This window comes from Molossus molossus, unplaced genomic scaffold (genome assembly GCF_014108415.1).
Source record: "Molossus molossus isolate mMolMol1 unplaced genomic scaffold, mMolMol1.p scaffold_m16_p_3, whole genome shotgun sequence".
Lineage (NCBI taxonomy): Eukaryota > Metazoa > Chordata > Mammalia > Chiroptera > Molossidae > Molossus > Molossus molossus.
The window spans coordinates 56,935,801-56,963,381 of record NW_023425366.1 but is presented as its reverse complement, the minus strand read 5'-3'; the positions used below and the strand labels follow the sequence as shown (position 1 = coordinate 56,963,381).

The following is a 27,581-nucleotide window of genomic DNA, read 5'->3' as shown; positions in this document are numbered from 1 at the left end:
GGGTTTGGGTTCTAATGGTAGGTTTTAATGTAAAAATCAAACTTTCCTGAAAAATCCTGAGGAAAATAGGATATTCCAGCATAATATACCAATTTCAGTTGCTCTAGTATTACAAGGTTTTCCTCCTATTTTGGATCAATGGCTATTTGTTTTCCATTAAGCAGCAGAAAATGAAAGTAGTTGCCTTTAGTGGCCATGTGTATGAAAAAAGGTTATCTTTAAATACCCTGTTTATGTTACAAAAGGGTAATGAGAACACAGACAGGTACAGAGAAAGAAGATATGTTTCCCATTTCATACTCACTCCCAGGCATATATTTGAGTAAAATGTCCAGAACTACAAATTGTTCTTTTCTCCTACCATTCTCCCCTGCCCCTTTTGTGGTGGGAGAGGGGAATGGAGAATGTTGAATATGTGTAAGTTGCATGCACTGAGAACATGCCTACACTCTATATGAGTGACTTTATGTAGAACATTTATATGCTACTACAGAGCAGGCAGAAGTACGGGCAGTGGATGAACATTACTGGGTGAAATGGGTTTTCAATGAAAGCGGTAAGCTTTAATTGGAAGAGGAGGATGGAAAAGAAGAAAGAAGGAAGAAAAGGAGAGAGGCAAGGAGAGAAAAGAAGTCTCAGAATGATAATATATAAAGGTTAAAAGTTTCTTTTTCTGGTTGTCTGGGCTCTTGTGAATAATTGTAAAATCCTCCTTGGGAGGTTTGCTATTGATAATTATTTTTCAGGATTTAAATGTGCTGATTTGCTGTCATTATTTTAGAAATCATCCTCTTACTCCAATCAGAAGGTTTTCTAGTCAGTGGTGTTTGATAATATATCATTTATATCTGTTATGTTTAAATTAATCTCAGAATTCAGACTCACATTTAATGATTACCAGCACCATAACATTCCTTTTGCTGAAGGAGCTAGGAGGTAAGTAAGATAGATAAAAAGAGAATTTCTACCTAATACTTTTTGCTTTGTTTTTTTATCCTCACCTGAGAACATTTTTCCATTTTTTGTTCAGATAGAGCGGGAGGGAGAGAGAGAAACATCGACGTGAAAGGGACACATCGAGTGGCTGCCACCCACACGACCAACCAGGGCTGGGGACAAACTGCAACCGAGATACGCACCTTTAGCGGGAACCGAACCCGGGTCTCTCTGGACTGAAGGCCAACGCTCTAACTGTTGAGCCAATCCGGCCAGGGTTCTACCTAATACTTTTTAAATATAGATTATACAGAGACAACATAGGAAAACAGAAGGGATTTTATTTAGCTCATTTAATTGCCTGCTGACCTCAGTGCATTCCTGGGTTATCTTTCAAAGCCACTATTGTACCTTGTTTTTTCAGTGAACCTCACTAAAATTTTCTTTTGGTTAAAGTCACCTGAAACATTGAAAATGTCTGTTTCCCTTGGCATTTATATTATTTAATTTAATTTTCTACTGTCTCTTTAAACTTTAATATTATTGTAACCCTATTCTACATTTCAAATAATTTATAATGATAGGGCATACAATCAAATGACCCATTAACTCTGAATTTTAGGGATTTCATCGATCACTGATTTATCTAACACTTTTAAATTCATTTTTAGTACACTCCCATTTGGATTCCAAGCAATAAGGGGAGCACTAATGTGGGTAATCTAAACTAGCAGATAATAATTCTTATTCTTCCTATTATTTTCTTTATATTTGTCCACTTGTTTTAGGTAATTATTGTGGTAGTACTGGAATAGACTGTATTAATTACCTAATCCCAAATATGTGACCATGTAGTCTTTACATAATGTTTTGTGGGACATTTTTATTAAATAAATTAAAAACATACTTATTTAAATTGTCTAACAAATGCTATAGGACTTTGAAAAGGAACTGAAATCTGTGATGAGGTCAAGATTTCTTTTTTTTTGATGAAGATTTCAGCTCCATCAGAACATGGGCTTTGCTTTGTTCACTATTGCATCACTTAAAACAAAGCCTGGCTAATGATAGGCCTTCAAATACTCGAAGAATACATTTTTTTACTAGAAAAAGGTCTTCTCCAAAAAATCCTGTTTTAAATATGGGACTTCCTTCTGGCTCACTTGTAGAAATTATCATTGTTTATGACAATATTACAAAAATTTCAGAGTATATAGACAGAGTTGAAAGAACATGTGATATAAATATGGGATTCACTCATAGCCGATAGTATCTTAGAGACAGGATGAGAAAAATAATAATAAATAGTAAAAAACAGTAACATGTACTGAGTGCTATGTATGTGCCAGGCACTGTGCTAAGGAGTTAATATGCACTATCTATTATTCTTACAAATCCAGGTAGGTACTACCTGGATCACTGCATTGATAAGGAACTTAAAGCATAGAAAGGTTATGTGGGATGTCCAAAATGTGGTAGGTATGAAGTTGTGAAGTTAAAACAAAGACCTGGCAATTGAATTTCAGAATATACGCTCTAAATTACAATAGTATGGTGTTTTTCTACATATGAAATAAATCAATATAATTTTATGTGCTCAAGTTCTCATTTTTTTTTTTGTTTATCCTCACCTGAGGACATTTTTTCGATTTTTGTTGTTGTTGTTGTTGTTCAGATACAGTGGGAGGGAGAGAGAGGAAGAGAGAGAGAGAGAAACATCGACGTGAAAGGGACACATTGAATGGTTGCCACCCGCACAACCCAACCAGGGCCGGGGACAAACTGCAACCGAAGTATGTGCCCCGAGCGGGAACCGAAACCGGGTCTCCCTGGACCACAGGCCGATGCTCCAACCGCTGAGCCAAACAGGCCAGGGCTCAAGTTCTCATTTTATAGAGAGAAAAACTAAGGCCAAGAAATGTTGTGTGAATTGGTCAAGATCATATTTTCTACTTGACTTGGTCATTACCAAAAGCATAAGAAATTATTCTCTTACTTCTTATATTAAGTAAGCAAAAACCTCCCTTGAGCCTAAATCCCTCTCTGGCTACTTCTCCCCTTATCTGAAAGTCTTTGCCCCTCCCCCTTAAAACTAACTGTGCAATTTGTTCATTTGTTTAACAAAGATTTGGAGTACACAGGCAATATACGCTAGGTTCTCATTCACAGTAGTTTAAATAGAAGGGGCAGGGTAATTTTTTTTTTTTTTTTTATCCTCACCCGAGGATATTTTTCCATTTTTTGTACAGATAGAGTGGGAGGGAGAGAGAGGAAGGGAGAGAGAGAAAGAAACATCGACATGAAGGGACACATCGAGTGGCTGCCACCCGCACGACCAGCCAGGGCCTGGGACAAACTGCAACCGAGGTACGTGCCCTTAGCGGGAACTGAACCCGGGTCTCTCTGGACCGCAGGCCAACGCTCTAACCGCTGAGCCAAACTGGCCAGGGCGTAATGAGTTTAGATTTTAAGCACAATGGTAATGAGTTTAGATTTTAAATACAATTGAAATATTTTAGGAAAAGGATAGAAAGTTGTGAGAGACAGGGAGATCAGTAATCTAGGTAAAAGGTGATTGTGGCTTTCACCAGGTTAGTAATCACCAGGTCAGTGGAAGTGAGCAACAAGTAATTATGTTCTAAGAAAACTATGTAGCGGTTCTCAATCTGTGGGTTGCGACTCCTTTGGGGGTAGATTGACCATAATAGGGGTCGCATAAGACCATCGGAAAACACACATTTCCAATGGTCTTAGGAACCAAGACATGGCTCCTCTATCCATCTCCAGGAGGGTCCACCCATATGCAGATACGCCCACATACAACATGAGGAACTGTATTAAAAGGTCACGGCATTGGAAAGGTTGAGAACCACTGATTTAGAGGGAGAAAGTATGAGACAAGCAAATGAACTAGATGAGGGGATAGGGAAAAGGAGAAGCTAAAGATGACTCAATTTCAGGTTTTCATTACTATGTAGATGGTCATACCACTTAAAAAGAAGGGGAAGACTCAGCAGGGTGAGATCCACTTAATATTTCCTTTGCCTCACTCTAGATAAGATCCATTTATTACTTCATTTACTTGATAATTATAGAGTACCTAGTATGTGCCAGTATTATGTTAGTTGTAGAATCTTTTCTTTTTTGTAACTGTCAATATGCATCAAAGTCCCAATTTTGGAGGTTAATTTTTGAACTCTGTCAAATGTACTGCAAATTTTCTCATTTGCAGTCTCTTATCTGTGTGTCCATCCTTGGTTAATGGAAAAAACAAAACAAAACAAGGTAATACTTTTTATTTTGTGCTATTTGTGCCTACCTCTAGTATTCATTTTAGTTAGGCATTCCGAACACACCTGGAACTATATCACGTGGCTTTATTATCACAGTACAATTATTTACTGATCTGTTTCTACAACTATAGCATATTCTCATGGAGGGGAGGTACCTGGTCTATTTTGCTTGGTGCTATGGCCTCAACACCAAGCAGAGTATATGGCACATAGTAGGTACTCCATTATTATATTAAGGGGGAGATAAAACAACAGAGGCCTATAACCATGACTAATGATAATCTGTAATGCTAAATTTTCTTTCCTATGCTGGGTTATTTTACTCCTTTAGAGATTATTGGTGTATATATACTTAAAAATTGATATATTAGACTTCAAAATCATCCTTTAGACCTGAGAGTCCATCTTATTATTTGATAAAAATACTGAGATTTTCATTTGTCTTACTTGCACACAGAACAGATGAAATCTATTTAACAGTTCCTATGCTTTATATGGTACCATTTATTGCTTAACGAAAAAGAAAAAAAAAAACCAAAAACCCTCTCAATAAATAAAAAATATTATTCTCCTGATTTCTTGAAATAGGGATATTATAGGTCTGCCTGGTTTTATATCATTATCTCATAACTTCATTAGTTTGCCAAGTGCATTTGTGAATACAATTCCTATTTTATCCCCTGTAGTCTGGAAATTTTACAGTCATGTATTTTCGCTCTAGGCCAAACACTTTGTAAAATCAGCACTACATCCATAACAAATTTTGACAGTGAAAAAGTTGAAAAGTCCATAAGTAGAATATCATATATCTCAAAGTAAGAGAAATCCCATAACTTCAGATTGAAATAAATATACGTGTTCAAAAGGAGTATTTCTTGTGGCTGCAGCTAACCAGACCCTTAAATGAAGGAAGGTTTTCAGAGGTTAGAGTACACCTTGCAGATTGACGACCTTTCTGCAAGTATGATTTGAAGATAGCTTATGTATTAAAATAAGTTCAAAAAAATTAAATAAATAAAAAGAAATAAAATAATATAAAATTAATATTGTGTATAGCTATATACTTGAGTATATGAATATGCTAACCTGGAAAAGGAAACTTTTCCAGTCTTTAGGGAAGTAAAGGCTCATGACCACCAAGGTTTATTTATCCAGCTTTTGTGGAAGGCTGATTTCTAAAGACAGATCACTTACATTAATAAAGACCATGTTTAACAAATACCTTTCAATAACTGATGAGGCTTCCCAGGTCTTTCATAGTAACAGAGTAGCAACCTTAAGAGTTTCTCAATCCATCCCTTCCTTCCCTCGTCAATCACATTTACACTTGTAATCACTATCCTTCTTCAGAGAACTCTTCCCAGACTTCTGTAATATCCTCTCTTCACTGCCAGTCTGCAAACATTCCCTCCATTAAATAATATGGTTTCCAGGAAAATTTTCCTAAAGCACTGCTCATCATGCCACTCTTTAGTTCAAAACTTTTAACAGCCCCTTGGTGAATTCATGAAAGAAGTCCAAATAAATCAGCTTAGCCTTGGTGATGTGAGTTCCGTCCCCCCTGCCAGCTTATTCACATCTCATGAAATGCTCACTGGTCCCCTATCTTTTTTTTTTTTTTTATCCTCACCCGAGGACATTTTTTCCATTTTTTGTTCAGATAGAGCGGGAGGGAGAGAGAGGAAGAGAGAGAGAGAAAAACATCGATGTGAAAGGGACACATCGAGTGGCTGCCACCCACATGACCAACCAGGGCCGGGGACAAACTGCAACTGAGGTACGTGCCCTTAGCGGGAACCGAACCCGGGTCTCTCTGTACCGCAGACCGACACTCCAACCGCTGAGCCAAACCGGCCAGGGCTCCCCTATCTTCTTTAATGCATTTACTTATGCACTGTTAACTCTGACAGGAAGGCCCTTCTTTTTAGTTAGGGGCTATCTCCAGTTCTGTAATAAAGAGACTTGAACCCTGGCCGGTTTGGCTCAGCGGTTGGAACGTTGGCCTGCGGTACAGAGAGACCCGGGTTCGGTTCCTGCTAAGGGCACGTACCTCGGTTGCAGTTTGTCCCCGGCCCTGGCTGGTGGTGCGGGTGGCAGCCACTCGATGTGTCCCTCCACATCGATGTTTCTCTCTCTCTCTCTTCCTCTCTCTCCCTCCCACTCTATCTGAACAAAAAATGGAAAAATGTCCTCGGGTGAGGATAAAAAAAAAGAGAGACTTGAAAAGCACCATGGCTTAATTAAGCTAGACATAGGTTAGAGGTAGCAGGGTAGACTGTGGTGTATATGCGGCTCTGCTCCATGCGATTGTCCAGGAAATATGATGCTTCTCTTGTTGCCCTGCCATCTCCTAGGATGTTTTCATTAAAAGCTGGATAGAAGATGGGCTGAGAAGGGAGAGAGAAGCGGGAATGTGTGCCCAATTATTTTGTGGAAAAGATCTCAAAACTGTACATAGCGTTTCCATTCACACCCCATTGGCAAGGACTCTATCACGCGGCCTCTCTCACTGCCTGTGTGGTTGGGAAATGCAGCCTCTAGGCCAGCAAGACTTGCCCTATTATAACTTGGAGATGCATGACGGGCAGAGGGGGCTTCTATTACTAAAAAGAGGAGGAGTCAGGAGACTAGGTTCAATGATTAGTCTCTGCATTATCTTGGTGAAGTTGATGTCTTTAGAAACCTCCATTCTTCTACAAAGCCAAACTCAATGCCTCAGTCTACCCAGTTTTCTCTGACCTTATCATGTCCTTATTTTATAGCCCTCCAAATGGAATTTCAACTCTCCTGCCTCTAAAGTTCCATAGTTCTTGTATCTATTATGCTTATGCACAGTAAATATAGTTTTTCAAGAAAATATAATGTGATCAAAAAGAAGATAAAAGTGTGCTATTAATTAACTTTCCTTCATTGTTTTACCTGATATACAAAGTTGTTGAAGGCGCAGCCTGTGACAACTTCTTTATTCTCTATTTCTAGTAGTGGTATACGCAGGACAAAGCACTCAATAATATTGTCAATGATAACACTGCTTCATTTAATACACTATAACTTATCTTCATTTATTACAAAATAACATTTTTCAAAGTAACACCCATAAATAGGAACTACAAAAATTATAATTTTTAGGAACTGTTTAGAAACAAAATTATTGGAAAATATTTTCAATTAAACAATATGTATGTTCTAAAATTTTACTGAAAATACTTTTGAATAATGATACTTAAACAAAGCATGTCTGTGTTTTTTTATCCCTTAGTAATGATTTACCAAAAACAAACAAAATCCTTGAGTAATACTTATGGATAATTATATATTTTAATTTCTCTATTTAGATGTTTTGTTCATTTTTTAATTTTCATATTTGATTTCTGTACTCCATTTGCCAACATCTGTTACTTGTGAGGTTTATAACTTTGTATTTTGACTTAACTAGTTTATACATTCTCACAAGCTTAGAACATGAAACAGCCTTTAGTTCTACTGTGATAAAATATTTTAATTCATTTCATGATGTTTTAATACAAACCAAATACCTATTTAACATTTAGTTGTATATCATAGTAGATTAATTAAGTGTTATAATTTCACTGTTAAAATGTAAATTTTGAATATAGCACACAAAATAATAAAAAATACCTATTTTTTCTTTTGATATTGAATTATAAATTATAAACAGGGAACTATTTCCTTTGATTAATAACCCCACAGACCTGGTATAGTGAATATTCACACATTATTTTATATTGGTAGAGCACTTAAAATCTGAAACAGTAACTATTATCAAGCCAAATTTTAGACATTTTATGTAAGAAAGTCTTTCAAATGATAGGGGCATAATATATATGACATATATGATAAATTCTCTTTTTCTGAAACACAGAAAAATTATAACAGCTCCCTATTAAAATTTTATCAATAAGAAACTCAAGTCTGCTAGTAATTTGAAATCTAAATGCATGTTAATAGCCTGAGGGAACTCTAGTAAGGGTTGTTCCCAGGGTGAGTTATAAACATGGAACTACTTTATTTAAACATGTATGTAATTTCATTTAAAACAGTATTTTAAAACTATGTTAAAAATAGAACTTAAAATACATGTACTTATAAGACTCAGCCTCTGATGCATTGAATAATCATGCTTAAAAAAGCCATAAAGCCATAGTTAATACTGAATATACTTTTAAACAATATTAATATTTTGTCCTTTTTGTATAGTTAAAAATATCCTCTCAAACAAACTTTATCTTAAAGTGTAACTGCCTATTTCATTGGCAAACATATAATAATGCATATGATCAATCTTTACTTAATTATTTGAATCGCAAACACAATTAATAAATCATCTTTGAAGTACACTGACCATAATCAGTATATTCTGGAACAGGTCCAGGGGGCCATTAATCAAACATGCAGAAAGGAAAGTGAGAGCCACAGCCTGAACAGTTAGGTAAACACAGAGTGGAGCTAATAAAAACCCAGCTCGTTTTAAAACCACCACGGTGTTTACTTTTGCAACTAAGATAAACATTATGATAAAATTAAAGTCGTGTAAAAAATGAGGTTTGCTCATGATGACCAAAGTAAATATATAGCAACTGCACATACATTTTATGTCCCTAATTTGACACTAAAGAAGTTTCAAGTTCAGTTACCCAAATCTTCAAGAATTAGATATTTAAATCAGATAAATTATATTCTCCATGTAAATTAAGCACACACATATCAAATATGTTGAGGTTTAAACTAGAAAGAAAGCAATACACTGTTAGAAATTTTTAAGATTAAGAAATTTTTAATATTATAAACGGGCAAATGCAAATAATTGAATTGTAAAATACTAGTAAATACTTTAGTGAGTTGGAAATTAAATTTTCAATGATTAATAATATAAAATCTGATAGAATACAAACATATATGTATCAAATTGAGCAACAGTTTTTAAAACCTGGTTTTCCCAGTGTGTTATTTTCCTCCAAAATGATCTTACTGATTACTAAACAGAAGAAAGAAGATTTGTTGAGTTAACACATAGAAGGGTATGGCCTATCCTCATTTCCATAAGAATTATGAGGAAAGAAAATACTCCAGGGTTGAAAATTCCATAAACAGTTTCCTTCCCAGGAATACTTTTCTAAGATCCATCTGAACACCCAGGGAAAATAGTGCTTTAAAAATAACAGTACATCATAGCCCTAGTGTCCTACTGAGCTAGTGCTTTCATTCACATGATCTCATCTGACCCTCATATTCATGTTGAAAGGTAGGCAGGAGGTATTATTAACCCAATTCCTGCAGTAACAGAGCTTTACAGTTCCATCTCTAATGTGTGACAGTGTAGACATTAACAAGCAGTCAAACCTCACTGGAACTCATCTTTATTCAACTATTAATAAATATACATATACATATATAAATATACATATAAATAGAGTCTTGCTCATAGAGTTGTGGTGAGAATTAAATTAATGAAATTTAAGTGCTTAAAACAGCACGCAGTTATCAAATAAATATAGTTACTATTGCTATTTTTGAAGCAGTATAATCAAGTAGCTAAAAAGTATGGTCTTTGCAACAAGATGCACTAGATGCAAAATTAAAGAGGTAGCATTTGTTTTGGGCAAGGTATTCAATCTTTTTATGTCTCAGCTCCCTAATGTATGAAATGGGTAATGTTAAATGAGAGAATGTTTAAGAATTCTGAGAGTTCATATCCTAAACTAGGACCCTGCAGAATGTTACTCCAGGAATGTTATTAAGCTGGTTTCAGAAGGAGGTACAATACATGAGGGTGCTATGCTGAATTACATTTTAAAAGTAATTAAACTAAGTCAAGTGAATTATTTAGTATGGGGTTTTTCAGAGCCTTTAATTTGTAAATCTCCAAGTCTGGGGTGGTGGTGGTTTGAGCACATGAACGTGTGGGAGCTATGCAATACAGCAATTTCTAAACTTATTTGAATATGGAACCCTTTGTAGGTACCTGTTATTTTTTTATCTGTTCTACAGAATGAAGTCCTTAAATGGTATCACAAAAAATAAATTCTGGACTCATTACCAACTAACTTCAGTAAACACCTCGACTTTCTTCCCTCTACTTATCCAAATCTCAGAGCTGGGGGCATTTTGTTCCTACCTACATATTGAACTCATTCTCCAGACCAATGCTTTTTCTAGTGATGCATCATTTAAGGAGGAGCACAAACTTCAGTTCGAGTTGCTTCTAATCTGCAATAAGAACTTTATAGTGAAGTTCTGGTAACTCATCCTGCATGGTATATCCCTGTTTGACACTCTTAATTTCCAGTATAATTCTTACTTTGTTGCAACTTGGATTTGACTTTCCTTGTGGTCACCTTCTCTGCTGGGGTCTGATGCCCTGATTCTGAGACAGTTTTCATTTATAAACTCCTTGTTCACATATTAATTTCAATATGTCTTAAAACTTGTTTCCTTTCAAGTAAGAAAACTTATAGAAATGAAAAACAAAACAGAAGAAGGTAAAGCAGAATTTCTAAGCAGCTTGAAATGGGCTGAAACAGTTGAAGATGTAACAAGCAATAAAATATTAATTAAATCATTTAATCTGAATATTTTGTCAGTGGATCAATTTTATTAACTGGTTGCTAATTTCAATGAGAATGGGACATTGACTCAATTTAGCTAAATAAATAAATAATGAATAGATTAATTAATCAAAAATTTTTTAAAAAGGCCAACTAGTCTACCTGGCCATAACTGACCTCATGTCATATCAACAGAAAGCTAGTAATAGATTTTTAATGTATTCTTAAACTTGAAAAATATTTAAATGTAAAATTCTTCCTTGATTATTACATTGTATGATAAAGCATGGCTTTGTTAAAAATTTAAGCTGGGTAACTAATAGAGCCCGAATGTAGTGCTATTTCATTTAGATACATGTTGTGTTCTTGTATGTTTTTAGAGAGTAATTTTACAATGTTCTTGCTTACACTCAGGATTTTACTGTATAAATATGAAAGTAACTTCACTATTTCTGTAGTTTTTGTCAGTTGGTTCATTTTGTTTAACATATGGAATTACAATGTCATACCCAACAATTCTACAAAAATCACAATTTCAAGTGATGCAAGATAGTAAATAGCCAGGAATGAACAGCATGTGGTTATGTTGAACAAAACTCTCAGTGTTGAGGCTAGCTGAGAGAATGGGATGTGTTCTCCAAGCATAATCATACTGCGTGAATTAGTCACACCAAAAATTTTAATGAGTATTTACCAATGTATGCCAGATTTAAGGATTTCAGAGTCTTAATAGAAGTGGGAAATCATCAAAGATCTAAAAATATTCCTGAAATATGCATTTACATTTACCAGAAAAAAGATAAAATGGAAGTACAATTCTGCACCTCAGAACTGCAAACACATGCCAATTTAAGTTATTATTCCTGTGAGCACTTAACATAAGTTTCAGTATGTTTTCAATTTTCTAGTTTCTTGTGTTTCAAAAGAATGAAAGTTTTTATTATTGGGAATCAAAAATTGTACAACATTAACCAGTTTTTGAAAGCAGAGTTAAAAAGGAGAGAAAGAAACTAAGCACAATAGCTTCAGATACTTTTAAATGAAGATATCTAAGGAGATGTAATAATGACCAAAATGTCAGTTTTCTGGTCAACCTGACATTTTTAAAACTCTTAAAAAGTTTTTTAAAAACCAGCATCAAAAGGTAGGAAAAACAGGAGAAAAGTCCTCGGTGATGTGAAAAACACAAATGCTATCATGTATACAAAGAAAGGCTGAATTTGTAACCAAGGAAACACTACCCTCTTGTTCTGGCCTCTGGGCAGCCCTCAGCCTCACTGCACTGCCTCCCTTCCTTGCTCCCTCCACTCATCACTCAACGTTTCACCCGGGGGCATGCTCACAGGTGGCTTCCTCTGCTTAAACACTCTGCTCTCTAAACAGGACTATACTCCTCTTTATACTTCAGATAGGAGCTCAAATGAGGATTCCTCAAGCTATATCCCCCTCCCTATGTTTCCCCTAAATTCTAAAACCCTTCAAAAGTTCTCATATATAAATCTATGTAATGATATAATTTAATGCTTGCCTTCCCTCATATAGACTAAGCTATATGAGATCTGGGACTGTGCTAGTTTTCTCAGCAAGTTTCCCACATGCTCAGCATGCAAGCATTCTGTTAAATGAAGAATGAATGAATGAATGAATGAATGAATGAATGAATGTCACAGCAGGTTTTTTTTATTCTCAAAAAACAACAGTATCTACTGCGCATTTCCTTAGTCACTGTAAAATCATGCAGTAGTCATAGGATGAATACAAACTCTCTTGAAAGGAAGAGGATACAGAGGAAATGACATTGTGAGAGTCAGATAAAAATATTTCACATCCAGTATATGCTTAGAATTAAAAACAAATAATGAAGTCAGGCTTTCCAGATAAATTAAATGGGAGATAATGGTTAGTAAGCCATGGTAATACGACCTGTAAACTAAATTTTCTGTATCATCTTCCCTTCACCACTACAAGAAGTATAAAAAGTTGTGTAATAGAGTCATTCTCAGTTCATCTTTTCTAGTCAAACATTGGTAAGAATAGAAGGAAAATGAAGATGGTAGAATATCTTTGTTCACATACAAAATTCTTGAAGTATTCAGAATTTTGAAATTCTTAATAATCATCAAAGAGTAACTTCAATTGAATGTCCTTAGAACATACACGTAAGATGTCCATCACAATATTTCATTTATTTTTCCCATAGTACATGTATATAAGCAGGCAATACCTTCTTTAGTACAGTAAACTGAAAGGACACAAAATGTAGTCAAACAGCTTCACAAACAGTAGTGATTGAGTTATACTGAACCAACAGTTGAATCTGATAAGATAATAGTAGTAACAGAACAATAATAGTTAAACTGGTTTTATGGCTAATTTGAAAGAACTCATCCATGTAAAGATGGTCTTTATTCTTTATGAACACTGGAAAATATGTCATTGGGTTAATACACTGAAAAAGTATTTAAATTACTCAGCAGCTGTGTGATTTGCATAAATTAGTTAACGTCTGAAGAACTTGGTACAATACCTTTTTGACATTATTTAACAGACCTAGGTCAATATTGCCATAGTAAATAGATTCCATTTAAGATGGTATCATTATTTTTTAAAGTAAACTTAGGTGCTTTGAAAATTACATTTGTCTTGGGTTACAAAATAATTTTAAGACATGGGGAGTGACATATTTTTTCAGAACTTCCAAAACACACTGGAATATTTAATTATAAACACTGTGACCATTATAAATGTACTATTTAGCTTCCTATTTTTTGTTAATATTTTAATTTTTCTATGTGGCTAAAGAATAATTATTTTCATATAAAAATGAAATTATACTTTTTAAAGCAAGAAATGATCTTCATTAGAACTTTTACACTCACAAATTAAAGTGCTAAATTTTCCTTTATGAATGAGGTATCACTGATCTTGATGCTAGCCACTCATTAAATGCTGTTATATAGCCCAGAAACTCTGCGAAGTCACCTTTGCTTTGCGTGGTTCTTTACATCTGTCTGGGGGAAAACCTGTTGTCTTTCTACCATGAAAAACAGAGAAAGGGTCCAAGAAAGGGTCAGAAGTAGGAACTGGGCAGACGAATCATCATTATGTGGTTTCACAATTTTGTGCCATATTAATTCTTCAAATGTTAGGCATACTTATCCAAAGCAAATATATAGGGCTTGACTTCACTTTTCCATTTTTAATATAACATAAAAATATATTTTAAAATTTATATTTATTATTTTAGAGAGAAAGGAAGAAAGAGAGAGAGAGAGGAAGAAGGGAGAGGGGAGAAGGGAGAGGGGAGAGGGGAGAGGGGAGAGAGGGAGAGAAGGAAAGAAACTTCTATTTGTTGTTCCACTTATTTATGTATTCACTGCTTGACCCCTGTATGTGCCCTGACCGGGATCAAATCCACAACCTTGGCATATGGGAATGGAACTTTAACCATAACATAAAAATATATTTTAATAGTATCTTATGGAATATGGTTAACATTTCCATAATAGTGTTCAGACACATTTTTCTGATGAAACTATTTTGTATTTTCACTATTCAGTATTTCTATTGGTACAAATAAATTTACTACAAAGTTCTCTTTTATGTTTGATAGATATAGTTTGCCCCCAAATTTTTAAAGTTTATTATAAATTGATAGAATTTTCTCTACTGAAAAATAATGGAATTTTTATCAAATGCATCTAAATTATAATTACTACTTCATAATGCCATCTCATTAACTAACAAGGAACCAGGTTGTTATACTTTTAAACCATGAACATAAATTAAATATGATGTACAAGTAACACTTTATGACTTTCTAATATTGACATGCTGGTGAGATGGAACTGAAGAGAGCTCATGAATTAGTTCAAAGCATCTCTCTCTAACACACATAAAAAGTGGGTCTCAGATACCAGTAAAATGTTCTAAAACCACTCTCACTCTTGAAAGAATTTTTTAAAATTTGGAATTCCAAAAATTCTAATTTAGAATCTTAAAGCTGGTGTACCCCTCACTCTGTCCTTGCATTCACAAAATTACTTGTGTGTATTTCTGCCTCTCAATAGAGTATAAGCTCCTTGAGGCAGTGGAGCAAGTACAGGCTTTAAAATAAAACATTGGCTTTGCTGATTTGGAAAAATAATTATATAATTTTAAGCTCTGGTTGTTTTTCCTCTCTAAGAGAGGGAAATTAATACCTGCTTTGTAGGAGTTGTGTGAGATTTCAATGAGAGTTCATATATGAAGCATTTATCATAAATCTTATCTTTTTCTCTCTTCAAAACCTTGTCACTAAAACAATGACAGTATCGTAGTAAATGCTAAAATAAATTTGAAAATTACCATAATTTAAAAAAATTAATTTTTGTTACATGTTTCTCCTTTTTCCATTGACACCTCCTTTCCGCCCCCCCCCACCCCCCCACCACTGTGGTCTATGTGCATTGCTTATGCTTATATGCATATAAGTTTTTGGTTTATCTCTTCTCTCCTCTCCACCCACCTCCACTGAGTTTTGTCAGTTTGAATCCTACTTGTATGTCTCTGGGTTTATTTTGTTCATCAGCTTATTTTGTTCATTATTTTCCACAAATAAGTAAGATCATGTGGTATTTGTCTTTCTCTGACTGGCTTATTTTGCTTAGCATAATACCCTCCATGTCCCTCCATGCCATCTCAAAGGAAAAGAGATCTATCTTTCTTACAGCTGCGTAGTGTTCCATTGTGTATATGTATCACGGCTTTTTTATCCACTCATCTACTGATGGACACTGGGCTGTTTCCAGATCTTAGCTATTGTAAATAGTGTTGCTATGAACATAAGGATACATATATTCTTTCTGATTGGTGTTTCAGGTTTCTTAGGGTATATTCTTAGAAGTGGGATCACTGGGTCAAATGGAAGTTCAATTTTTAATTTTTTGAGGAAATACTATATTGTTTGCCATAGTGGCTGCACCAGTCTGCATTCCCACCAGCAGTGCACTAGATTCCCCTTTCTCCACACCCTTGCCAGCACCTGTTGTTTGATGATTTGTTGATGGCGGCCATTCTGGCAGGTGTAAGGTGATACTTCATAGTTGTTTTAATTTGCATCTCTCTGATGATCAGTGACACTGAGTATTTTTTCATATGTCTCTTGGCCTGTGTATGTCCTATCTGGAGAGGTGTCTATTGAGGTCCTCTGCCCATTTTTAAATTGGATTTGTCTTCCTTTTTTTGAGTTGTACGAGTACTCTATATATTTTGGAAAGATTAATCCCTTATCTGATGTATCATTGCCAATTATGTTCTCCCATACAATGGGTTTCCTTTTCACTTTGATGCTTGTTTCTTTTGCTGTGCAGAAGCTTTTTAATTTGATGTAGTCCCATTTATTAATTTTTCCTTTGTTGCTCTTGCCCTAGGTGTTGTATCAGTGAAAATTCTGCTGTGTCTGATGTCTGAGATTTTGCTGCCTACATTTTCTTCGAGGGTTTTTATGGATTCATGAGTCACATTTAAGTCTTTTATCCACTTTGAGTTCATGGTGTAAGTTGTATATGGTGTAAGTTGGTGGTCTAGTTTCATTTTTTTGAATGTAGGTGTCCAAATTTTGTTTTAAAGATTAGTATCAATATAGTTTATTATGTGTGTGTGTGTATATAAAATATGTTGGGGGTTTTTAATTTTCTTTTTTAGAGAGGGAGGGAGAGAGAGACAGAAACATCAATGTGAGAAATATCGATTGGCTGCCTCCTGCATGCCCCGCACTGGGGATTGAGCCTGCAACCTGGGCATATGCCCTGACTTGGACTTGAACCAGGACCTCTCAGTCCATGGGATGATGCTCAATCTACCGAACCACACCAGCTGGGTGTGTGTGTGTATAAATATATATTGTGTGTGTGTGTGTTTATGTGTGTGTATATATGTACCTAGTTTGTTTTTTTAAAGTACAAAATAACCCATGGCATTTAAAAATGTACTAAAATTTTTATCTTGTGAAATATTAATAAATACATACATTTTAAAGATGAATACATTCTCATCCATAGACATATTTTTAAAAATTTATTGCTAATTCATGTTTATGTTTTGAAAGTGGTAAATTGTTCAAAGTGTTAATAGAATTATAGATATTAGGAGAGATTTTACAGATAATCTAGTTCAATCCTTTCGTATACACACAAGAGAACTAAATCCCAGGAAGTGAAATAACTTGCACAAAGTCTGATAAACATTAAAAACAAATTTAAACCAGAGTATCTATGATCATCCCTTCCCAAACTTTGTTCTTGAAACACAGAGCTGAAGAAGCCAAAGAAAAGAGATAGAGATTGCCCAATAGGAATATCTGAAGGAATTGAGGATATAGAGTTTCTTAAAGAAGGGCTCAGGGAAAGGTGATGTTTCAAGTTAGGGGTCAATATCTTTTCACCCCTAAATAACAATCTACCCACATCTGCATTTGTTTGGGAGGCTACAGCTAGAGTACATGAACCTCACTGATACACATATTGTTGATGAGAACTTATTGGAGTAAAAAGGTGTTTAGTAAGGTAGAAACAGGTAGTATTTAAATTTAAAAATGTAAGATGAAGGTTAATCATCAGTATTTGAGCCTGAAGGTTCACAATGATATAATTATCAGGCGATTAAAAAGCTAACATGATTTATATCAACTTTGAAAGTAAAGTATACAAAATAGATACTGACATGAAGTCTAAACACGGAAAAGAAAATGAACACAATATTAACTGCATATATGTTGGAAGAAACAAACACATTGCCTTTAGTAAAAAGCCTAAATAAAACTTTAGTCTTTGATTCAGATCTAAACTTCTTTCATCGTTGCACCCTGCATATAAGAAACCTGCTTAAGCAATATATGTATTCAGAAAGTGTTAGTAACTTCAAAACCTTATACTTAGTTCACACACAGAGCAGAAAGACTTAAGATGCAGCTCTCCTACATAAAACCAATATATTCATTTTCCCCCAGACCCTGAATCTTTAAAATGAGACAAAATAGTTAGACTGAAAGTTCCTTGACGACAGGGACGGTGTCTACTTTCAACTCCTGAATCCTCAGCACCCAACATTACACCTGACACGTAACTGATACTCGTTGCTCATCTGCTCACTATTTGACTGAATGAAGTATGGAGTTTTCTGAATATTTCAAACTGTAATTTTATTTTTCCCATTATTAACCTATAGAAATAGTTTGCTTACTCTAATGTTTTCAAATTGGAAATATTTTTGATTCGTTATTTAAGAGATAATACAATACTTTGAACTCTAGGAAGCCAGGGGGTTATGAGCTAATGAATACATTTACATAATAAATACAACCAGTAAAGTAGCACACACTGGGTTTTCACATATAGTATCTGAAAGCATAAGGGACCCACTATAGTATACAAATGCCATTTTCAAGTCCTAGTGGATCAGGCCAATTGTGGAGAGAATAAAGACCCAATAATAAATAAACAAATAAAACAATTCCACTATTTACTGTAAAATTCTTATCTTTTATGTAAGAAACTCGAGAATTCCCTCCTGTCAGGCTGCCTGTAAGTTTCCTGAAGGCATAGATTGCATGTGCCTGCCCTGGCATCTTCATGGTCTGTAACTATAGCTTTTTGTTCTCAAGACTCCTTTACACTTTTAAATTTTTGAGGACTCCACGAACTTTTGTTTATATAGACTATCCAAAATTAACACTAAGAAATGTTTAAAATCTTAATTAATTAATTTAAAAATAAAAGTAAATTCAGTATATAACACAAATAATATATTCTTTATAAAAGAAAATCTTTGTATTTCCCAAAGAAAAAAGTCCTGTAAGGTCAATGTTCTACACTTTTACGAATTTGTTTGATGGTTGGCATGAAGAAAAAGTATTGGAATCTCACTAGCATCTGCATTCAATCACAGGTGACATGTTATTTTAATTGAAATATGTGAAGACACCCTGGCCGGTGTGGTTCAGCAGTTAGAGCGTCGGCCTGCGGTCCAGAGAGACCTGGGTTCGGTTTCCGCTAAGGGCACATACCTGGGTTCAGTTTGTCCCCGGCCCTGTTGGGTAGTGTGGGCGGCAGCCACTCGATGTTTCCCTTTCACATTGATGTTTCTCTCTCTCTCTCCCACTCTATCTGAACAAAACAATGGAAAAATGTCCTCGGGTGAGAATAAAAAAAAAAAAAAGAAATATGTGAACAAAATCTGGCCTAGTTTAGAGAACTAAAGAGATATCTTGTGGATCACTACAAATACCTTGGGATCTTCATCATTCCACACTTTGAAAACCACCGGTCTGCAATATCACCTGTTATATGACTATTGTTGAATAACTACTTGCCAAATTAATGTTAAGTTTAAAGAAAAAAAAATAAATTCTCAGGCATGCATAACATATATCGAAACATACAAATGATCTGCACACGTTTGTTTTTTATTCAACTGATGATATCCCTTATAAATGCTGGTTATTTTGCTAAAATGAAATGTTTATTAGCCTAACCTAACCTAACCTAACCTAACCTAACCTATGCATATCAAAGGAAGGATAGTCAGAACTATAGAGTAAATTATAAAAATGAAGTATATAAGACTAAAATTTAAAAGAAATAAATAGGTGACTAGAAAGCAACATTTGATATGAAAAAATTTCAAGCATAACCAAATCAAGTGGTTAATTTTAATGATATATGGGTCTCTTTAAAACAGTAAATTAGATTGAAACACGTTACTGAACACAAGCTGGATTTAAATATTTTTAGTGTCTTATACGCCATTTTTAATTAATCTATAAATCACCCCCAAAAGAAATTTGTTTATATTTGTGGTCCTTCTGTTTTAAATATTAACAGGAATTAACTGAATACCAGGGAAAATAAATGGAATTAAACATTTTACAATTTCCCAAATCATAATTTTTGTTCTTTAAAAATAACCTTAAATTCAGAAATAAAAATATGATTTTAAAGATTACATATTAGATTTTTTTAATGTCGCCTCACCATTTTGCAAAGTATAAGATGACTTACATTTCCTTTCCTTGAGGCTGAGATTCCTGAGGAACCATTTCTGGTTTGGCCCCAAGATTCTTTTGCATCCGCTGCCTCTTCTTTCTACTTGGAGCAATATCCTTGACATCAGGACTTGAAATAATGGAATCATCTCTTTTTAAAGTAGCTAAAATAAAATGACATAAAAATGTTATCCAACAAAATTAAGCATATAATTTGTGAGTAAAGTATCAACTTGCTGCTTTAGCACTGATATAAAGTGACACGATTAAAACACAGTGAAACTGTTTTTAGTAAGTCTCAAGATTTGAAGTGAGCCAGTTAGTGTGTAGTACTTTACTACCAACACAAAACACAAAGTATATTGTATCTATGGAATAATTTGAATAAAATGGTCTTTGCTTATCTCGGACAACAATCTTCCGAAATGCAATATAGGCAGTTTGACCTCTCAGTGCTAGAACTAGCTAGAAATATCTCCAAGGCACCTCTGCAAGGTATTTGTATAGAAAAATAATGCTACAGGAATTACATAAATCAAATTGATACTAAACAGCAATTATTAGCAGGAATAGAAATTCTGATAGTGATCCAGAAATAGTTACACAGACTTCTATTAGCTGTGAGTGAGCACAAGAAAAATGTAAGAAAATACTAACAGATGTCTCTAATGTAGCTAAACCATTAAATTGCCCCTAAAAGTGTTTGATATACGTGAAACAGAAGGAACAATCGAAACATGCTTAATTTATATCCCTTTATTCTCTTATTAACAACTTAGTTACAAAGAGTTTTAGGGGAATGTAGAATTCTTTCATCCTATACACAGTATATTCTGCTATAACATGTATTTCTATTTTAAGAAGAAAGAGATCCTTTGTTATTGGTAAGTAAGCAATATCATTATAATTTGGAATGTGTTTGTCCTGCTAGTTCATATCATTTTTTTTTTTTTCTAGCATGTTAATGGTTTAAAGTGATCAGGAGCAAACTTTCATCCCAATTAATGAGAAAGACTTAGCAATGTATAAAGGCCTATAAAACTGAAGATGAGTGGCTAAAAAGCTTGTCAAGTCCATTGCTGTAGCACAAATAGAGGCTGGTCTAGTGAAGTCAAGAACCCTACAGTTTTCAAAAGTTCAGCTCTCTGCTAAAGCTGCAATTACAGCTGAACATACTATGGAGACAATTATCCCTCTATCTTGAATCAGACATTTAACTTTGATGAAACTACTGGAATCAGATGCATTCAATAACTCTCATCTCCACTTAAGAGGGAGTATGATGCAAGAGGCTAGCTGACTGGGATGCTGGGCACAAATGTTGCTAAAGAATTAATGAAGTTAATATTTTTATTAGGATTGTAACTAGAGAACTAACAACAACCTAAAGCTGAATAGATTTTGTGTGGTCTGCCCACATCTTAATGTTTCCCCATGAGCTCTATTATTTTTACTGTACAGTTCTGCAGAAGGAGTGATTTTCAGGCATGCATTCATCACATTCTAGAAGAAAACACTGTATTGTGAGTTCTCACTCTGCAGTCCTGCTTCTCTGAGTGACCCGAGGTCACTTGGACACTGCTGACTAATCTCTTGAAACTCTTCTTCTTTTGACTTTTTTCCTTAAAATAGATATTATTTCTGAAAACATATATGCTAGACACTTTGCTGTGGGTTTTATATATGCTATCTTATTAATCTTTAACTTTGTGAAGTACTTACTATTACTACCTTTATTTATTAGAAAACCAAATTAGTTTAGTAACTTGTCCAAACCATAGAGCCTTTGTTTTTATATTTTATATGACAATTAGAAAATGTTTCTCCCTAGCGGGCAAATTAGTCTTTGATCAAATATGAACTGAATGCCCATCAAAGCATATTTTACTTTCCAAAACTGTTTGAGTTATTAGGACACATAAGTTCCACTATGTTTCTTGTAAATTATTTTTATTAACACTTAAACATATTTTTGGAGTAGAGAAGGGTAAATTTAAAAAGGATGTTTCTCGCTCTGGCCGGTTTGGCTCAGCGGTTAGAGCGTCGGCCTAAGGTCCGGAGAGACCCGGGTTCGGTTCCCACTAAGGGCATGTACCCCGGTTGCAGTTTGTCCCTGGCCCTGGTTGGTCGTGTGGGTGGCAGCCACTTGATGTGTCCCTTTCACATCGATGTTTCTCTCTCTCTCTCTCCCTCCTGCTCTATCTGAACAAAGAATGAAAAAGTGTCCTCGGGTGAGGATAAAAATAAATAAATAAAATTAGTTTGTCTTTAAAGAAAAAAAAAAAAAAAAGGATGTTTCTCTGAACACATTCAAACTGAATGATTTCTCTGTTTTTATTAAGCTAGGAGGTGACTACGGGAGACCATTCTGGTTTAATGACTCCTTACCCAGTCTGCTCTCACCTCGCACTTGTTTCCTACAAACAAAACCAGCAAAAATGTCTGAGTTAGAGGACATTTTAACTATAGCACAACTTGGAAAATAGAGGAAGGCTGCATTTAATGACATGTTGAACATCTAGGAGAAAAGTATTACGTTTATATTAAAATGCATGGTAAATTTTAAAAAAAAATAAAGTCACCCAAAACTTCTGCCGCTCGTTTTAAAACTAAATAGTGGCTACACACTGGCATCCAAAAGGGTGTTTTATATGTGATATGGTTATATTATTTGTTATAACATCTATAATTTACTTTAAAATACAATGTGTTTAGATGTGTGTGTTAGTCAGGGTGAGCTATAATCAAGGTGTTGCTTGCATCTACTCAAGAATGCACAGACCAGAAGCGGTTCATTTAGATTCTAATAACAATTTCCATCTTCTTAAAGAGGCTACTAGAGGCACTTCGGCGATCTGTATCTCAATCAATAACTGATGATTTATTAATCAGTATACAGAATGAAAAAAATGTGTGTATCTCTTAGTGAACCCATGGCAGGAAAACAAGTATGATGAATACTGCTTATGGGCTCTCATGAGTGAAATTAAAGGCATTCCAGATATACAGCTTGGCTAAAATATTTTAGAGATCATCTCCACCATTTTATGAACAGGGTATAAGTGCCCACTGAGGTCTGTTTAGAGATGATGACCTGTGCTAAATCTTAAAGTGGTGCCCTGGCCAGTTTGGCTCAGCAGTTGGGGCACTAGCCTGGGGAATGAAGAGTCCTGGTTTCGATTCTGGTCAAGGGCATGTGTCTCGGTTGTGGTTCATCCCTGGCTCCAGTTGAGGTTATGCAGGTGGCAACCAATCGATGTGGCTCTCTCATATCGATATTTCTCTCTCTCTCTCTTCCTCTCTCCCTCCTTCCTGCTCTACCTGAAGATAAATGGAAAAATATCCTTGGGTGAGGATTAAAAAAAAAATCTTAAAGTGGTTCTGTGTCCAGTTGTGAACTGTGGACAATTGTGGTTGCCTGATGCCAGGGAGAACCATCATTTCTGCCTCGGGAATCTTTATATTTGCCAAAAGTAAACATTTTTATGAGGGAGTGACTGGGACACTTAAAAGGAGAGACAATTGAAATTTCTTTTATCTTATAGGGCAGGTTCATGAATTATTTTGTGCTTACTTGCTGGCAAGTATTTAGTTGATTACTGTCTGTATGTGTGGGAAAACAATCTGATAATTTATTATCATTATCCCTCCCTTCAAATTTCTTGGCGTCTACCATGATTTACCACAAAGGACCAAGGGATGTGTGTAACTGAGTGTTTCAGGTCAGTTCACGGCACGAATGTTTTTCCATTCTCCTGACAGAGCTTCATTTTCAAGTCTGGTAGCCATTGTCATGAGGGAAAAGGTCTAGCACAGAAGCTAATACTTTTGAAACTGAATATGTCCTTTTTGGTTTGTGTTTGCACCGTGGGAAGCACTTTTCCCTTCAGTTTATTACACACATGTGATAGCATGCTGTAAGATATTATCTTAATGTATATATTCATTTAAAATGAAATGTTCATACATTTCTATGGTTTAATAAAAGGGGAAATGTCCCATGCTATCCTTTCTCTCCATCCCCGCAATGCCAGAAACCCGGAAAAGGAGGCGCTATTCCAACACCTGGTACCCAAGTAGTGAATTGCTCGTTTCAAGCAGTACTCAAATTTGAACCCACCTCTATTCTCCTTACACTAATGTTTGGTCCTCTCTCTGCATTTGGTCTCAGTGCTTGATCCTTTATGTCTCTCCTGACACTGGATCCCTTCAACAATGATTCTGAATCGCCAAACAAGCAAAGGTGTTTTATATATAACAGAAGGGCTCTGATCTACATCTATAGGAAGTCAAACATGGGACTTCCAAATGCCTGTATTATTTCACAACATTACTTTTTAAAAAATTCTCACTCGAGGATATGTTTTAATTGACTTTAGAGAGAGGAAGGTAGAGAGAGAAAAAGAAAAAAACATCGATATGAGAAACATGGAGCCCAACTCGGGAAGGAACCTAAAGCCTAGGTATGTGCCCTGGCCAGAAATCGACCCTGCAACATTTTGCTGTACGAAGGACACTCCAACCAACTGAGCAACCTGGCCAGGGCAGTAACCTTACATATTTTTAAGGCCAACAATGAAAGCTTTCACTTTTGAGTTTTGCATCTCACTTTTGAAGGAAATAATCAATTTGCAATAAGTTTACTAGGTTCTGTACGTACTCATTTGAGATATGAAGAAAAGCTTGGGTAGAGTTGGAAAGGAACAGAAAATGTTCAAAGAGTAATGAGGAGTCTAACCCGGTTAGAGTAGTGTTCATGAGAGAGAAATGTTCAGGAAGTGAATGGATAAGTATGGGCAGCAGGGAAAGAAGAGAAGAAAAAGAAGACATAGAGATATGCTACACAAATCGGAAGTTTTCAAATCCAGAAGGAAGTGTAGACGCTTGATATTGACTGCAGAGTTTTTTCTAAGAGTCACCTCCAGAATTCTCCGTTTTTAGTATTTATCGGTTTCTGTCATGACAATGTGCCTTGCACCATTTCCAGGAATTTTTGAGGAGAGAGAGGGGAGGGGGGGAGGGGAGGGGAGGGGAGGGGAAAAAAGATCGCCAATTAACTTACTATAGCTGAAATACTTATTGGCAGAGCTGTGGGATGAATTTCAAGTTCTCATTAGGTTCACTGATTCTAGAAAATGGGGAGTCTTTACAGAAGCCTTGTTATTGTGAAAGGTGGCTCCACAGAGAGCCACAATACTTCCCACGGACAGAAGACCGCAGGAGCTTGGCAGCCTCCTTCAGACAGGACGGGCAGAGCGCAGGCGTCCTGGGTTCTCTCTGAGACCAGAGGAAATGACTGTCAGCTAAACTGCTGGCGATCTGCACAAATGCCATGAGTTAAAGTACTGGTAAACTTCAGGCTCTGACCATTAAACCCTTAAATCTCAGCATTTTTTTAAAACATTTTTCGGGTGTATAATTTGTTTTATCAGGGCCTCATTATTATCATCTCTTGTCTGGATTTTTTCCCACTTCATATGATATGTAGCTTGACACACAGATTCTATAAAATTCCATCAGAGACTGCCTCATTTCATCCCACCCCTGACCTCAAACACACACACCTTTCTCCAGCCCCTGCACAAAACAAAAAATTAATGTTCTGAGGCATGTTATTCATGGCAATGGCTTCTTAGCTTTTAGATTAAATTACTGAATAAAAGAAGCTCTGATCTCTAGGTCCCTTGGCCATGAAGAAATAAATGTGTGCTGTTTGCAATAGGCCATGTCCAAACAAAAAATTTTCAGTGGTTCCCATTGCCTACAAAATAAAGTCCTAAGATCCTAGCTCTGCATTCAAATCCCTCTACAAGGCGACCCTCACCTACCTCTCTGACCACACCTCCCACAAATCTACCATAGTATGTAAATTATTCCAAAGGCTCCAAGGTTCCTATATATCTATCTTCCTTTTTGTTCCTTACTTTCTCTGTCTTGAATGTCTTCCCTCCTCTACTGGCTCAGCTGTATGCTCCCTGCCAGCACAGCCCATTCAGTCATCCAGAGCAGTTCCAATCCCTAGCAATCTCTCCTTTCTCTATGGGCTTAGAGTTTGAACCATTCATTTCATAAATACTATCTGTGTAGTTATTCTTTTTATGTATAGCTTCCATGTCTCCAATTAGATTACAACACCTTACGGCTAGAGGGCATGCTATAACCCTAACATATTACCTAATAGTGTTATACATGAAAATATGAATATTTTCAAATGTGTATCTTATTTTTAAATGAAAACTTAATTCACTATGGACCTCCAGATGAGGTGCACGAAAAAATCGTATCAGAAGGACTGGGTCTGGGTCTCTAATTCTGCCATTTACCTTTGACATATTACAGAATCTCTTTAAGTCCCTCAGCTGAGAAATATATGATCTCACTCATATGTGGACTCTAATGAACAAAATGAACTGACAAGCAAAATAGAGACAGATTTATAGATAGAGAACAAGCTGGGGGTGGGGGGAACACTTGAGGGGTGGAGGGATTGAGCAACAAAGAAAAAAAGAGAGAAAAAAACCCTTGAACATGGACAACAGTAGGTGACTGCTGAGGGGAGGTGGAGCGAGGTGAGAGGGAGGAAGGTATAGGAGGGATATATGATGGATGGAGACTTGACTTGGGGTGGTGAACACACAATACAGTGAACAGATGATGTGCTGTGGAATTGTGCACCTGAAACCTGTATAATTCTGTTAACCAATGTCACCCTAAAAAATTCAATAAAGAGGGAAAAAAAGAAATATATGTTAACCATAATTTCTGACAGGATTAAATGAGATAAAATAAACTTTTATAAATCATAATATCAGAACTATTTTATATTAGCATTAAAATATGTGTGTGCCCTTACAAAAATTAAAATAAGATTCATTTAGATGAATTTGAAGATCTTTTAGGCTATCTTCTATAGCTTCTAGAGACATAAAAATAAAACAATAATAAAAATCTAAGATAAATTCATGACTTTTGAAATTAAAAATAAACCAATCTTCATTGAAATATCATCTGTTATGAATATAGAGTAGCCAATCCGTTATGACTATTTTTTACTATTTTATTCATTTATTTACTTCACAAATATTTATTGTGTTTACAATCAACAACTCATTTTATTTTATTTCAAAAGATATAAAATATTGTTGGGAAAAAATCCAAACTTTAAAATATTACTCTAAGTAAATATGAAACTTCATAAAACATATTCTTTCTTTCACCAGGAAAAACCACCAACCAATGCCTTGGGTTGTCCCATGTCTCTGCAGTTTGTCTTACTGACTGTTATAAAGATAAGCCAAAAGAGAAGTTGAGATAAGGTTGGTAACACCATACTTCAATAAGCAGTATCTTAAAGTGACCTATCTCAAAGTATTAAATTTCTAATCTGACCAAACAAGCAAACATTATTTTCCCTCACCATTTATCAAACAGCTCTTTTTCAAATCTATAATCAGTTGCTACCCAGTTTTCACAATCTAATCTGGATAACTGATGACCATCTTACACAAAAGGTCAATAGTCTAACCTACTAATCAGCAATCACCAAATAAACCAATAATTAACATCACACTACACACTTAAAAGGAAGGGTGTGTGTGTGTGTGTGTGTGTGTGTGTGTGTACGTATCCATGTACATATACTTTTCCAAGTGAGGCTCCTCTTTCAGCTAGCACAGCTGGAAGTAAGACTTAATGACAAATGACATTGGGGTAACCTAAGAGGTCATCTTTGGAAATCCAATACTCTCAATGTCCAAGGCAAGG

General features: G+C 35.4%; 1 protein-coding gene across 4 annotated transcripts in view; it reads right to left on the bottom strand.

Moving 5' to 3' along the window:
• The window catches only part of XRCC4 (X-ray repair cross complementing 4), a 247,655-nt gene that overhangs the window by 74,624 nt on the left and 145,450 nt on the right, over positions 1-27,581 (bottom strand). For all 4 annotated transcript variants that reach the window (XM_036279200.1, XM_036279198.1, XM_036279199.1 and 1 more), the window contains one exon: positions 19,834-19,981. In XM_036279200.1, coding sequence (XP_036135093.1) covers positions 19,834-19,981 — 148 coding nt within the window. The remainder of the gene's footprint in view (positions 1-19,833; positions 19,982-27,581) is intronic.